At 39.9% G+C, this 14292-nt stretch overlaps 1 protein-coding gene across 1 annotated transcript; it reads right to left on the reverse strand.

The window, feature by feature from the left end:
* Positions 1-685: 685 nt before the first annotated feature.
* Positions 686-11033, reverse strand: LOC123425193. The gene is made up of 25 exons (XM_045108869.1): positions 10963-11033; positions 9676-10153; positions 9452-9523; positions 8828-8871; positions 8628-8739; positions 8279-8350; positions 7809-7871; positions 7224-7301; positions 7058-7150; positions 6854-6973; positions 6089-6172; positions 5565-5780; positions 5424-5471; positions 4878-5132; positions 4566-4660; positions 3335-3579; positions 2919-2987; positions 2769-2833; positions 2394-2563; positions 2203-2281; positions 1863-2118; positions 1711-1756; positions 1376-1484; positions 1215-1277; positions 686-969 (listed from the first exon to the last, which is right to left on the reverse strand). The coding sequence occupies exons 1-25, from the start codon at positions 11031-11033 to the stop codon at positions 889-891; spliced, it is 3084 nt and encodes a 1027-aa protein (XP_044964804.1). The 3' UTR covers positions 686-888.
* Between the last annotated feature and the right edge of the window lie 3259 nt (positions 11034-14292).

Below are 14292 nucleotides of genomic sequence, written 5' to 3' on the forward strand. Positions count from 1 at the left end.
GTGCGCTAGTGGGTCGCGCTGTTTTGACGCCATAGGGCACGGAAACATGGAAGGTTCTGCACTTAACATCTAGAAATTTCCCTGACTTTTTGAAAACCTGAAAGCGTGTCTTCCATTTCTTAGTTCTTGCCCTGGATGAGATGCGCCCTGTCCGTTTTGCTTCCTTTTGCCCCTTGGGTTGCGGCATTGCGTGATGACACTGACACACAAAGGTGGTAGTAACCTATTTACCGGTTCATCGTCGGCTCGACGATGCGTGTGGAAATGTGGCAAGCAATCTCACAAAAGAAAAGCCCACACGCACATCGCTCTCAGCAGTTAGGTGAACTCATAGCTAACCACACCCATGGAGAGAAAACAAATCTGGGTCTTACTAAAACTCAGACCGCACTCTCGACATTTTTCTTCCAAAAGCTATTGTTTCTCTTTCGAAAAGGCGGTCGCTCGGGATATGGTGGAAGCGAATTCATCAGAGATCATTTTAGCTCAGGTTTCTGTATGCCATAGATTGCGCCGAAAGCACGCGCACACACGCACGCTTTCGATACATCGCTGCCTTTTCGCCGTCGACCGTGCACTCATTCGACACTCACTCACTCACCTTTGTTGGATGGCTCCACAGACGTGGAGTTCTCAGCGCAACGAGTATCTATTCTATGCCCATGGTGGACTTTGAGTAAGCAGGTGCAGCCACCACACAACTTTCCGCACCGATTACTACGAAATTCCACACAACAGTCACTTGCATACATTGGCAGTTGCACAAGACAAATCGATACCGTAGTACATAGCGGTAAGCGACCTTTATTTGCACTGAAATCGACGCGCGCCACGGCTAGAGACCCTTATATGTATATATCTTTCTTGTTTTTAAGGGCCCTTGCGTATCTAGCCTGCCCTTGCAAACGCTAGATCGAGGAGTGTTCTGAAGAATTTGTGGGGGTAGATGGGCGGTTCCTCCGTGAGTGCCTGCATTTGGGTTCATGCCAACAAAAACAGAGGTTATTACAATGTTTATTTAGGAAGGACGTGCGGATTGAGGGGCAAGGTTGTCTAAATATATGCTTCCTTCGTCCGGAAACACTTGTCATACGAATGGATATATCTAGATATATTTTAGTTCTAGATACATCCGTTTTTATTAATTTGTACGACAAGTAATTTCGGACGGAGGGAGTATTCTGGAAAGTTGAGCAGAGAGGCGTGGGGCTTACTTGGTGGATCAGAACTGTGGATGGAGTCATCCCAGGTACAGTGTTCACCTCTATCAACAACACCTTCAGGATCAAATGCAGGAGCAGTGATTAGTTACCGCAGCTAAGCTAATTTCTTCATCGGTTTATAACGGCGCAGATGTGGAAGAGAGAAGTGGTACCTCTCCGCTGCGCACGTTAACAAATGCGTCGATGCGCGAAAAACCCTCCAGACCCAATGTGTTCGCCATCATCTCGATGCACTTTTTGCACTTCTGAAGCGCATCCTCACTACGAACGCAGAGGATACAATATTGAGTCATGATGCAGAGATAAACCTGGAACTATGTTCATCTCAGCTAAAAATAATATTCAGTAACTTTTATTTCAAAAAAGAAGGGAACTACTTCGGCAGCAAGCAATCACATCAAATAGTGTGGGAACAGAGCATTCAGTCACTTGGTAAAGAATCTACTGCACGACAGATGAGAAATAAGAACAGGAACAAGTATCAAACCTCATGATTGTTGCTGGAGGTGGTGTCAAGTTGATTCCAGTTCCACCTGAAAGTACCAGCATATAGCAAAGCACATAAGCAATCTGCCTTAAGACGATATGACTCTGAACATACCAATGCAAATCTTCAAAGACCTGTTCCAGACTAATCACCTTGAAATTTCTCTTCAAGAGACAAAATATCACCACTTTCCTTGACTGTGATGCTTGGATTCAACGAATGCATCTCCCCACGTCTGCCGACCACACCAACAGTCACTTCAAGCCACTCATTCTCGCCCTTCCATACCAGATGGCGGGTACTATCACTCCTCGATTTATTTGAGATAATAATTTCGTCCGTTTCGATAAATGGTTCGAATATCAGTGACTCCGGAGGAGGGACTGGCATCTCAATAACTCCATGTGCCTAGCAAATATAGATCGACGTAAAAATGCAGATTAACATCAAGTTCCTCAGGCTTAACGAGTTACCAAATTGAATTTCTGGTACCCTGGATAGACAGTTAGCAGGCAGACGCGGAAGCTTTCCCCTTAGCGCGTTTGCATAGACTTTTAGGTCCTCAGGACATCTGACAACAGATAGTTTCTTAATGAGCTATGCGTGAGACAGCCAAAGTTTACTGTGTTCATGTTAACTAGTTGGAAAACATCAACTGAACAGGAGCTTAATGAAATGCTCACCGCAATCTTGCCACACCAGTTGAGCATCCATCACGAGCAGGTTTCACACACACCGTTTCTGTTTGTAATTTTGCTTTCAGGTCATTCCAGATATCAACAAGAGATGACTTTAGTAGCTCTTTTGTTGCTCTTACATCCTTTGGTATAGTGTGAATGCCATAACTAGCCAACTGCACAAGTACAAGAAAACTGGTGAACCATCTCACAAGTGCACAATCGTAGCATGACTAGTACAGCTCTAACAAATCTTGTCGACAAGCAAATATTGTGTTGTTAACTAATTGCGCATGGATTATATCATACATTGCCATTGCCACCAAAAAAAAGTTTAAATTAGCATGGAATTCCTATAAAGAAGAACTGAAAGGCTCATACATGATCAACGGCAAGTGAAGTTGCAACTTTGTCCATGCATGTTCTAGAAGCTATTGGTCCTGGCCCTGCACAAAGAGAACTTCACTATGAGCATAATTTTATATTCTTAGAGTTGGAACCATATATGTATCCTACAAGCTGTGATCGCACCTGTGTAAGGAACTCCTGCAGATTCCAACAACGATTGAATGGTACCATCCTCCCCAATACCACCATGAACTACATGTAATATATTCGATATTGAAATACCAACAAAAAAGAAAGCATAGGTGGTGAAGCATAGACCTCTACATCTGTATTTTCACTATGTGCCTTACCACTTATGTTTGGTTTTATTGTGATAGAAGGAAGTGAGTACTAACAGAGTTCAATAGTTCCAGAAAATTTCTTTTGAAAAAAATCCAGAAATATCATTCCTATTTTCATACCACATTTCACATGGCAACAGTTAATCGCGCATCCATCATAGGTTCATAAGTACATATATATATATATACGAAAAGACGGACATTAGTATGCCTAAAAATCTAGAAGATTAGCCACACAAATATGTATTGGAAAAATACCTGCTATGAACACTACAGCTTTAGCTTCTTTAACATGATCAATCCACTGTTGCAGGGAGTATTTGATAGGTTGTTCATCAGTGATGTCAAAGCCCGCAAACCAATCTTGCTTGCTTAATGCTCGTTCAAGTTCTTTCATTACTTGATCACGTAAGCGAGATGTTATTTCAACCCGCTCTGGTTCAATTGCTTCGAAACATGCAGCATGAACTTCTTCAGTGGTATGTCGTAACACTAATGAATATCTGTCACACAGTAAGAGGCTAATGCTTCAGTGAACTATAAAAACTAGGAAGAATGAAAGAAAATATCTTGCTCTTCGATCAAAAAACGATGTTGGATCTTAAATGCCAACAGTTAAATCAGAATTCCGGTTTGGGCTCAGGCACCCAAAAATAATGACCAGCATCATTATGCTTCTGAAAATATCATGATAACGTGCAATGAGAAGTGAACTATAAGCAAAATACTTCATCTAGCCCACCACAAACTTCAAGTCTCACAACTCGAATATGGGTGTCTATTTCATCTCGTAGTTCGTCCCACATATTTTTATACTCACTACTAGTAATTAAAGTGCCATATACAGGGATATGCAGTGGCGGATCTAGCCCAATGGACCAGGGTGGGACAGCAGTGGAACTGTCCATCAAAATTTACTTATAATATTTTGCTATTTACAGGGATTTTCCATATACAGGAGTAGAAGCTAATGGAAAATCCCAGGGTGGGCGCCTGCTCCCCCCTGTCCACCCTGCGGATATGGGGTTGTTTTTTTTATTTAGTATATGACTGCAGCATCACAGTTGCACTGCCAGAATATGATAAGTAAATAAGACAACCCATCTTCTGTCCAAAATTATGAAGTCCAAGACTGAAATGCAAGACAAACTTAATTCTTCAAGCTAATATACAATGCCGAAATAGTACTTTTCAACACGAATACCGAATAGCATTCTTCAATATAGGTCATAAAGTAGCATTCTTTAATATGAAATGATTGTCCCTTTCAGGACATAGATGCCCAGGAAAGCAATCGAAATTAGCTTAATCAGTTAAGATGAAAGTAACATAAGTACTTTTTACAGACTATAGCACATAAAGTTGGAATTCTCTGTTTTCATACAGTAACTAGAAGCTGCATTACGCAAGCCACAAAATAAGATTATTGTGTCTGCACCTGTAAAGCTTCATGTCCCGCAATTAATCAGGTGGTGGAAGAAACACTTACGGCAGTGTCCAAACGTCGCGTGAACTTTCGCTAAAATTTTCGTTGTGGGAAGAATATCCATTTGAAGGTGCAAGCAAGCACGGTGTCACATCAAGCTAAAGGCACCGGCACAGAAATAAATATAAATAATCAGAGCATGAAAATGGAACAAAAACACATAGGACACCATACAGCCCAATAATCAAAGATAACAAAATATAGACTGAACACGAGCTGATTCCCGGCATTTAAATATGCATGAAAGTGTCAGAAGGAAAACACCATGGCGGTCAAGAATTCTGCGATTAGATACTAGGAAGCTAGAGATCTTACATCATCGAAGCCTTGCAAATTAAGCCAGACATTTGTGCCACTCATAAGAGATACTTGCCGCTCTGAAGTATCGCCACCAAATATCACAAAAGCCTTCTGCTTGCATGTACCATTCTGGATTATCTCTGCTTGTTTTGCTGATTGAATTCTTCTGGATAAAGCAGTCCATGCATTATTGCTTGGAACAAGGGAAGGAAAACGTGAGCAAGCATGCTGAACAATTGTACGGAGGATTCGAGAGTGAGAGAACCCAACCTGAAAATTGTTTTTTTTGTTGCAAAGTTAGCAGTGAGATCAAGCATTATACATGTATACATGTAAATGTCCAACACTTACTTGCAGTAACTGCATGATGATTGAGGGCTAATGTTTTATACTGCATATTATTTAAAAAATATAAATATCCTCAATGGTGTTGTGCAGCAGTAATAAAAGGTGCACATAAATGAGGAAAAATCATGTAACCCAGTTGAATTGTTTTTAATTTATGGAAAGCTGAAATTGCCAAATTTTGGATATGGGGAGTACAAGTATTAGCAGCAATACCTTTGAAGCTTGTTGAAATAAGAAACTGGTTTGCTCCATCCCACTTATCTGTTAAGGCAGGATAACAACGGATGTCAGACTCTAGAAATCACAAGCCACACTGCAAACGTCAAGCACGAGGAGATATTCCAAGATGCTTACCAAATTAATGTCAGTGAAAAGGACAGTACCATACTCTGTATTTCCAAATTTACCACCGTTTTCAGATGAGGTCAGAGAAGTAGCAGGAGTTGGTAAAAACCAACCATCTATCCTGGCAAAGTCACGCAGGCCAAAATGGCGAAATAAAAGAGATACTCCTTGTCTTATGCAATCAATAACCTCTGCCGGAAAACGTGGAGGTGTATGATAAGCAACCTGTGAAGGGGTAAATATTCAATGCATTGACAAACTAAAGTTACACATATCAGTAGAAAACACCCCCCCTTGCATGTATACGACCCAATAACTTGGATAGTACCATCGGATCTGTATTTCCAATATGTTATGAAAAGAGGATGTATAGTTCCAATTAAAAAATTCACGTGAGATTAAGTTATAGAAACCGAAAGTAATGTCTCATTTTGGCAGGCTATGTTTCAAGGGTCAACAGGAAACATCAGCCCCTTGCGCATGTATATGACTCAATCACTTACATAGTAATATGTGATCTATATTTCAAATACCTGTTGAGTTGGAAGGTACTTCCTACGGTAGTTAAATATTGTATCCTCCTGAATATCGCTAGTAATTGATGATTGAAGCTCAACCTGCAGGAAAGGGGATAAAAGAAACTAGTTCAGTCTTTCTACACAGCTTACAGAGTTTCTAGAGATCAAACTCTCCATAAGGAACAACTTCTTTTGTCTGACCATGTAAAGTAACGAAAACTGTTTTCAAGAACTTTCCTTATAATTAATAATCCAAAGGCAGTACTTCCTCCATTTTTATTTACTCTGCATATTAGCTTTGTCTTAAGTCAAACTGTGTAAACTTTGACAAGTTTATAGAAAAAAATATTAATCTACAATGCCAAATAATAACCATTACATTCTTCATTGACTATATTTTGAGATCATATAAACTTGTTATTGTAAATGTTCATATTGTTTTTCTATAAACTTGGTCAAACTTTATAAAGTTTGACTTAGGACAAAGCTAATATGCGAGTAAATAAAAACAGAGGGAGTACTATGTTGTAAGTAAGATTACTTTACAAATAAATAAGGTCATAAGTCATCGATTCTGCTAAGGAAGATAATGAAGACAGATCTTAGCATTTTCCTCTTGGATGTTGCAATTATTTTTACAGAAACAAAAAGACTAATGGAAAATAGAACAAAGTCATAAACAAAATCTGAACTTGATATAAACCAGACTTTGATTTAACCATTTGAAGGAGTAAGGACCATCGGAAAACAGAGGTGAGAAAAATATGATATAGATCTTACTTCTGTTGGAAGCAAAACGATAGGCTCACTGTTATTAGCTGTCCCAACATCAAGAACAATGGCTGTAAACTCACAACCCCCTTCAAGAAAAACTTCTATGATAACCTTATCATCAATTTCCTGTTAGACATCAGAGGTATCAGATTAGGTGATACATTATTTTCTCATAAGAAAAAATAGGAGTAACTACTAAGTACTAGGCACCTCTGAAAATATTCCCTCGGCTTTCTCAACTGCCTCATTAGCACCATAAGCAACAACTACACCGATACTTGATCCAGCTCTAGTAGGTTTGACCTGTGAATACACATCAGGAGTTAGATACTACAAATTTAAGGAATACATTCTCAAATAAGGCGTTTTTACTTACAATCACTTTGCCATTTTCTTTATTCAAACCGATGCGTCCAAACCATTCCTCCAGCTCTGAACTGACCAACTTATCCTTCTACTTTGTCATAGCCGTAGGTGACATGCAGGACACATCGTCAGGCACCAACAGAAGAGCATCAGAATTAGTAATCACATAAAGCACCTCCTAAGAGATAATTCGTTGCAAACTTTACCAAAAAATATTGAAGTCCAACCAAAATCATGGATTTTGAGACGAATAGATCATGTCTTCTAATTTTTTAGATTATAATAAAAAGATACTTTTGTCTTCTATAACCACTGTTGCACTTCTGTAAAAGAAAAAAGGAAATAAGTTTATCCTAAGTGTTTGTTAAGGTTCAGTGCCCTTATTTTCTGAAACAAGAAGCACATGAGAGAGAGTTCGAATGATTAAAAAATAATTAGGGTGTCACTATGTGTTTTCCTTATAAACTACATACTGTGTGTACTAAATCTTGCGTGTCTTACAAAAATATTTTATAAAAAGAGCGTCTGTTTTTAATGAAGATAAATATAATTCATATTAAATTGCATACATAACACAGTCACAAAGATGCCTTACCTCTACAAGAAAGTTTGGTACTGTTAAGAAACCTTGAGCGTTGAGCTCGAGCGATGCATTATGCTGCAGTCATATTCAAGATTCAGGAAAATCAGATCACGCATATAATTGGAATTGTTCATATCAAGTGAATATAAAAAAACAATTTCATATTTGTGGACACAGATCACATTGCCATCAACCTTTAAATGACAGCAATGACACATTAAAGCTGCTCATCAGATAGCTTTCGTAAAATCCGCTTGTTACATGCAATGGAAGATTTTTTATTCTGATAATTCATACATACTAATACTGCAAACTCGTTTTATGAGAGAACTCAGGTATATTTGTTAAAACTAGAAAATGTTGAGGATGACACTGGAATATGCCTTCGACATCCAAGTACCAAAAAATGACACTGAAGGACGATGAAAGCACAATGAAGCTTATGGGCTAAGTGGCGACATGTCATGATTAGTAAAGCATACCTTGTCAAAAGCACGGAGGCATTCATTGGAGGGCGTCCCAACAAATGGAACATTTGCTTTCTCCAAAAGCCCCTGAGTATTTTACAGAACATGGCAAACATGTAAAACATCACAAATACTAAATTTCTGTTGAGTAGTCGAGTATTCTAAATACTGGTGAAAAGATATCAAGTTCTATACCGCAGGTTTACTGCCTTTTGGTAGGTGTTAACTAGGAGGCAGTCAACACTACATGCCAGTTCAGTGCCAAATCAAACTGAATGTCTGCAAGCATGCACCGTGGCACCAGCATAATTTTTTTTTCTTTTGCATTTCAAGCATTATTTAATATTCAGCGGTTGCTACGAACCTGAATACCACCATCTTCACCAAATTTCCCATGTATCACCGGGAAGACAATGTCAACGTTGGCAGCAAGATGCTCCGCGAATTCAGTCAGGGAGCCAAATTCTTGTGCTAGACTGTACGAAGGTGAAATTTAAAACAGAACAATTTGATACGGACTAAATATTAGCAAGGAAGAGAAATAAACCATGGCAGTAAGCTCACCTCTCAAGCTTGAAATCAAAGTCTGAAGGGGTGTTGGAATACAGCTGTGGAGTATAACATGAGAGACTGTCATTTTACAAACAGAGTGCTCCAATCAACAAAATACTACTCCCTCCGTCCCATCCCATAATGTAAGACTTTGTTTTGACACTACACTAGTATTAAAAAACGTCTTACATTATGGGGCCGAGGGAGTACCTTTTATCCATGAGGGTGTCCAAATCAAACCAAACAGAGTAGGCAGTTGTTTAATCAGAATTCAACCAAGGGAATTATTGTATGACCATGTGTAGAGAGACATGAAAGTGGGTTCAGATAATGCATCGCTGGATTCGGTTCAGACAAACTAACTAACACCATAGTAAGCAGCGAATGACAGAATATTCAACTAAGAAATGTTACTAAATGATTTCGATCGGGCAAACGAACCAAGTTCAGACAAACTATTATGTGTATCATACGTACGTAATAAAGAAATCAAAGTGGGCTCCTCAAATAATGCGTCGCCGGATTCAGTTCAGACAAACGCAGGTGTCAAACAGCAAGCAGCGAATGACTGAATATTCAGCTAAGGGATTATAATTAACAAGAACTAGCAGCTGAGCACATGGATCGGCAGCTCACCTGCGCCGGCGAGATCGCGAAGGCGTTCATGCCGCAGTCGATGTAGTAGCAGCTCACCAACAAGTCCTCGCCCTGCATCAGCCAAGCAACAATTTCATCTCTTTTTTATTATCAAGAAGAAGAGTAGAGTAGGGTAGAGCGACCCAGTCATGAAACCTTAAACACTAGAGTGATGACATGATATAGTAATACTGTATATGGTAAGCTGGAGACGAAGGGCTGACCTGGATGTGATCGAGCACGGAGCGCGCGGAGTTGAGCGAGATGCCCCGCTCGGCGGAGGGCCCGCCGCACACGAGCCCGACCCGGAGCGGCCACCCCTCCCGCCCCGCCGGCGCCGGCGCCATCCCGTCCACAGCCCGCTCCGAGACCACCGCGTGGAGCCGGCCTGTGGCGCTGGCGGTCTTGGCGGCCGAGGGGAGCGCGCGGCGCGGGGCGAGGGCGAGGGCGCGGGGCCGGGCTGTACTCGCGGTGGTGGTCGCCGGGGAGGGGAGGCGGGGCTGGGCGAGGGAGAGCAGCATGCGATCGGCGCAATGCAGCGGGGGACTGTGAGGCTGATCGACCGGTGACGCGGGCGTGTGCGGTGGTGGGAGTGGGAGCCGGCCGGAGTGGGGGAGGGATGTGGGCGTGGGCGTGTCGTCTTTGTAGCGGACGCGGCCGGCGCCGGCTTGTCGCTTCCGTCGGGGCGCCGGCCTGTAGTGGCTGTGTTTCCATCAATCTGGACGGCAGCTCTTGTCTTCCGAGGATTTATCATTGCATCCACTACATGACTGCCGACGGCGACGTACTATAATCACTTGTTTTTTGAGGAAGGATCGTCTTCGTTGGCCGTCTGAATCTTCTTTAACATCATGTGGATCCACCACGATAACTCATATTTCCACTTATTTTCATCGAAACCATAATAAGCGTCACACGTCAGGTACATGCATGGCACTCCGGCCCTGATGCTTTTTATAATAATTTCAGTCAACCAACGATGATAAATTTCAATGACACATGGCACTTGAAAATAAACATGCAAGTTGTCATGCGTGACAATTAAAGTTACTATCATCGCGTGTCTAGACTTGCAATCAAAAGCATTCGGAGTAGCCATATGCTCGTGCGACCCGTCATGTACTTACTACGTTCCTATTTTTAGCGGTGCTCTAAATCATTTCCTAGTTATATAAACTGCAACCTCCAAACAAAAATTCTAATTCACTCTTCCGATAGCTAGTTGGATTTATTATAAAATAGAATAAAGTACTACATAAGAGTTATGTAAACCAACAATCCGTGACTTAATCTTGCTCTCTCTCTCTCTCTCTCTCTCTCTCTCTCTTGATAACCATGAATTAGATGTAGTGATCCCTTCACTTAGATGGTTTTATTTAAACTAAAAACATGATGCTTATTTTGGATCGGAGAGAGCACATGAATGTGACTGGATGGGGCTTGCCATCCTAAAGAATTGATATGTCTTGTTTCAATACAAATAATGAACTTTGAGTTGACGTGTAGTATACCTGAGCATGGGCAGCCCGGCCCGGCCGGCCCGACCTGACCTGACCTGACCTGAAAATCCCGAGCCGGGCATTTGTCCCACCGGGCTGGAAAGTTGAGCCCGATGATCACATGGGTCGGGCTCGGGCCTACTGAAAAATAAAATTAAGCCGTAGTCGGGCCCAGTCGGGTTTTTTCCGTCTCGGGCCGGGCTTGGGTCCAAAATTCAAGCCCGACGGTCAGGTCGGGCCGGGTTCAAGCCTGGATTTTTTGCATCGGGCTTTTTTTGGCCCGGTCTAAAACCCGTCCCGGTCCAGAAAATGCCCAGGTATAATGTGTAGTTTCCTCTAGAAATAGAGAAAATGAATAGTATCATTAAGGAAATCATGTACTCATGTACTCATTTCCTACAAAATGGATGTATCTATACAAAACTTTTCTTCGAAACCATCATTCCTACGTTTTTACCCTATGAAAATCCTTCAAACCAAATGAGGCCTAAAATACTACTCTCTCCGTTGCTAAATATAAGTCTTTCTAGAGGTTTCACTAATGAACTACATATAGATACATGTAGACATATTTTAGAGTGTAGATTCATTCATTTTACTTCGTATGTAGATCATTAATGAAATGTCTTAAAAGACTTATATTTAGGAACGGAAAGAGTATTTTCAAACCAAATGAGGCCTAAAATACATGGCATTACCGGCAGGAGAGTGATACGCCACTACTCCCTCCGTTCCTAAATATAAGTCTTTTAAGAGATTTCACTAAGAGACTACATACAAAACAAAATGAGTGAATCTATACTCTAAAATATGTCTAAATACATCTGTATGTAGTCCTATAGTGAAACCTCTAGAAAGACCGTGGACGAGATAAACGCCACTATTCGTGTATGCGTATACAAGTGCCGAATCCGCGAGATTCTTTATAGTGCTCCACTTGCAACTGCTAACCACATAATTGTCCTACTTGGCCGTCTAAACCTGCTTTAATTTGGATTCTATTAAACCATGGACACTGCCAAAACGTTGCATCGTGTCTCTTGTTTTCTTTTGTTTGCGTAAAGTGCTGACCAAGTCTGTGGGCTCAAACCTGCAAGGCAAAGACTCTAAAAGAACATTCACAATGAAAACTTAAAGATCCATGCATGATGCATATACTCTGCCGACCCACTATGTAATGTTTACACAGTTTTGTTCATCCAACAAGCCATGTAAGCAACATCGATCCTTTAAAATGAATACATGACTATCTTTTAGAGGGTCGAGTAATAACCGTAGACTGTGCATTCATACACTAATATGCTACCTACCGTGTTTTACTAAAATGGACTCCAGTCACTAGTCACTAGTGGGGACAGGGCCTATAATCCTGGCCCGTAAGGGGCTTTAGTCCCGGTTCACCAACCGGGACTAAAGAGGCGGGACTAAATGCCTAACATTTAGTCCTGGCCATGTTTCAAGCCGGGACCATCCGTCTGTTTATTTTGTTTGTTTGACCCGAAAAGGTAAATTTGTTTTAAAAAAATTCAAATTTTATTTTTGAATATTTTTTATGTTTTATTCCAATTTTCAAATCTTTAAATTATTTGACAATTTAATCTCTAATCACCCATCCTCACTTCTCTAGCGTGGATCACTCATTTCAAATCATCTAACTTCCCGGCCGATCACCCATCCTTTCACTGCTTCAGCCCGAGCACTTGTTGTTTTCCTTAACTTTCTGGTTCTATCGCCCCTAGTTGCCAAGTGTGCACTTGTTGTTTTCCTGACAATAGTAAGCTATCAATCCTAAACAACTTGGGTCTTGATGTCATGTCACATGATTTAATTTTTTGAATTACAAACAATTATTAAAATAAAATTAATAAGTAACAATAATAGTGAATTTCAATGAAAACAACCTAATATTTTTAAATAAAATTACTTTCCTTTTTTTTGGAAAAAACTTCTTTTTGAAATAACTTTTTTTCCATTTGGAATTTTGAGCATGTGGGAAAACTTTATCGGGCAAGCCCGGGTGAAATCGAGTACCAATTTTTTGTAGTTTTTTTTTATATATTAATTTTTTTTGGACGTCGTATGCAAAAGTTATGACCGTTTATTTTTTCCCTTTTTTTTGTAAAAATGGTCAAAATTCATATCTCAAAATTTCTATACCGACTAGACACTAAAACCTAACAACATATCAAAGGATTTTATTTTTTGAAGATTTTATCATTTTTGTTTATTTTTTGAATATTTTATCATTTTTGTTTATTTTCTACAAAACTCAAAGTATCAAGGTTTCAGACGAAAACCCATCTGCTACAAAGGCATTTTTTAAAATTAATTGAACTGTAGATTTTTTTGTGCATTAAATATGCACCATACTACAACATGTTAAAATCTACAGAAAGAACTAACTAAAAATAATAAAAAAAACAACAATTAAATGACTAAAACAACTATATAAGCAAAACAATATTTCTTTAATAAAAATCCTAATTTAAAATATTCTAAAAATAACCAAATAAATCTTACTGTGACAACAATCTAACACATGAGTGGGAGCAAAAAGAATTAAATTAAAAACTATTTGTAAACTCAAGTTATTCAAAAACTGGGTTTGAAACAAATTTAAATTTAAACCATTCAAATTTGAAAACTAATGGCACAAACAGAAACTAGACAAAATTTTGAATCTAATGCAAAAAGAATCAATCAAAAACATCAAATATCCTAAAAGATATAAGCAATTTAAAACAGAAACTACAAACAAGAATTTAAAAACAGAAAAAAAAATCTGAACACCTTTAGTCTCGGTTCGTGTCACGAACCGGGACTAAAGCCTCCAAACCCTTTAGTCCCGGTTCGAGACACGAACCGGGACTAAAGGTCCCATTTGAACCGGGACTAATGCCCGGCCGGCGCCTTTGCCGCTCGAACCGGGACTAATACTAACATTAGTCCCGGTTCGTAAAGGAACCGGGACTAATGTGTTTTTCGAGCTGGGACGAAAGCCCTTATTTCTACTAGTGAGTTAAAAGAATAGACACCTTCATTATTATTTCGTTAGCAAATAGTCGGCTTTGTTTTGTTTTGTTTTGAGAAGTAACTATTTTACAAGAATAGACACCTTCAATTTTGCCACGTCGGATCCGGCGTGGTGTGGGCAGATTGCTAGCGACCACAAAATTGGTCGTAGAACCAACGACCTTTTATTTTGGTCGTTATAGTTCATTAGAGACAGTCAACTTTTAACCAACTGTTTTTTGTCACAAAAGGTCGTAAATGAAAAATAACGACCATTCAGTGACCAATATTGATGGTCGCAAGTTATCATATTTCTTGTAGTGCGAGATT

Source organism: Hordeum vulgare, chromosome 2H (assembly GCF_904849725.1).
Source record: "Hordeum vulgare subsp. vulgare chromosome 2H, MorexV3_pseudomolecules_assembly, whole genome shotgun sequence".
NCBI lineage: Eukaryota > Viridiplantae > Streptophyta > Magnoliopsida > Poales > Poaceae > Hordeum > Hordeum vulgare.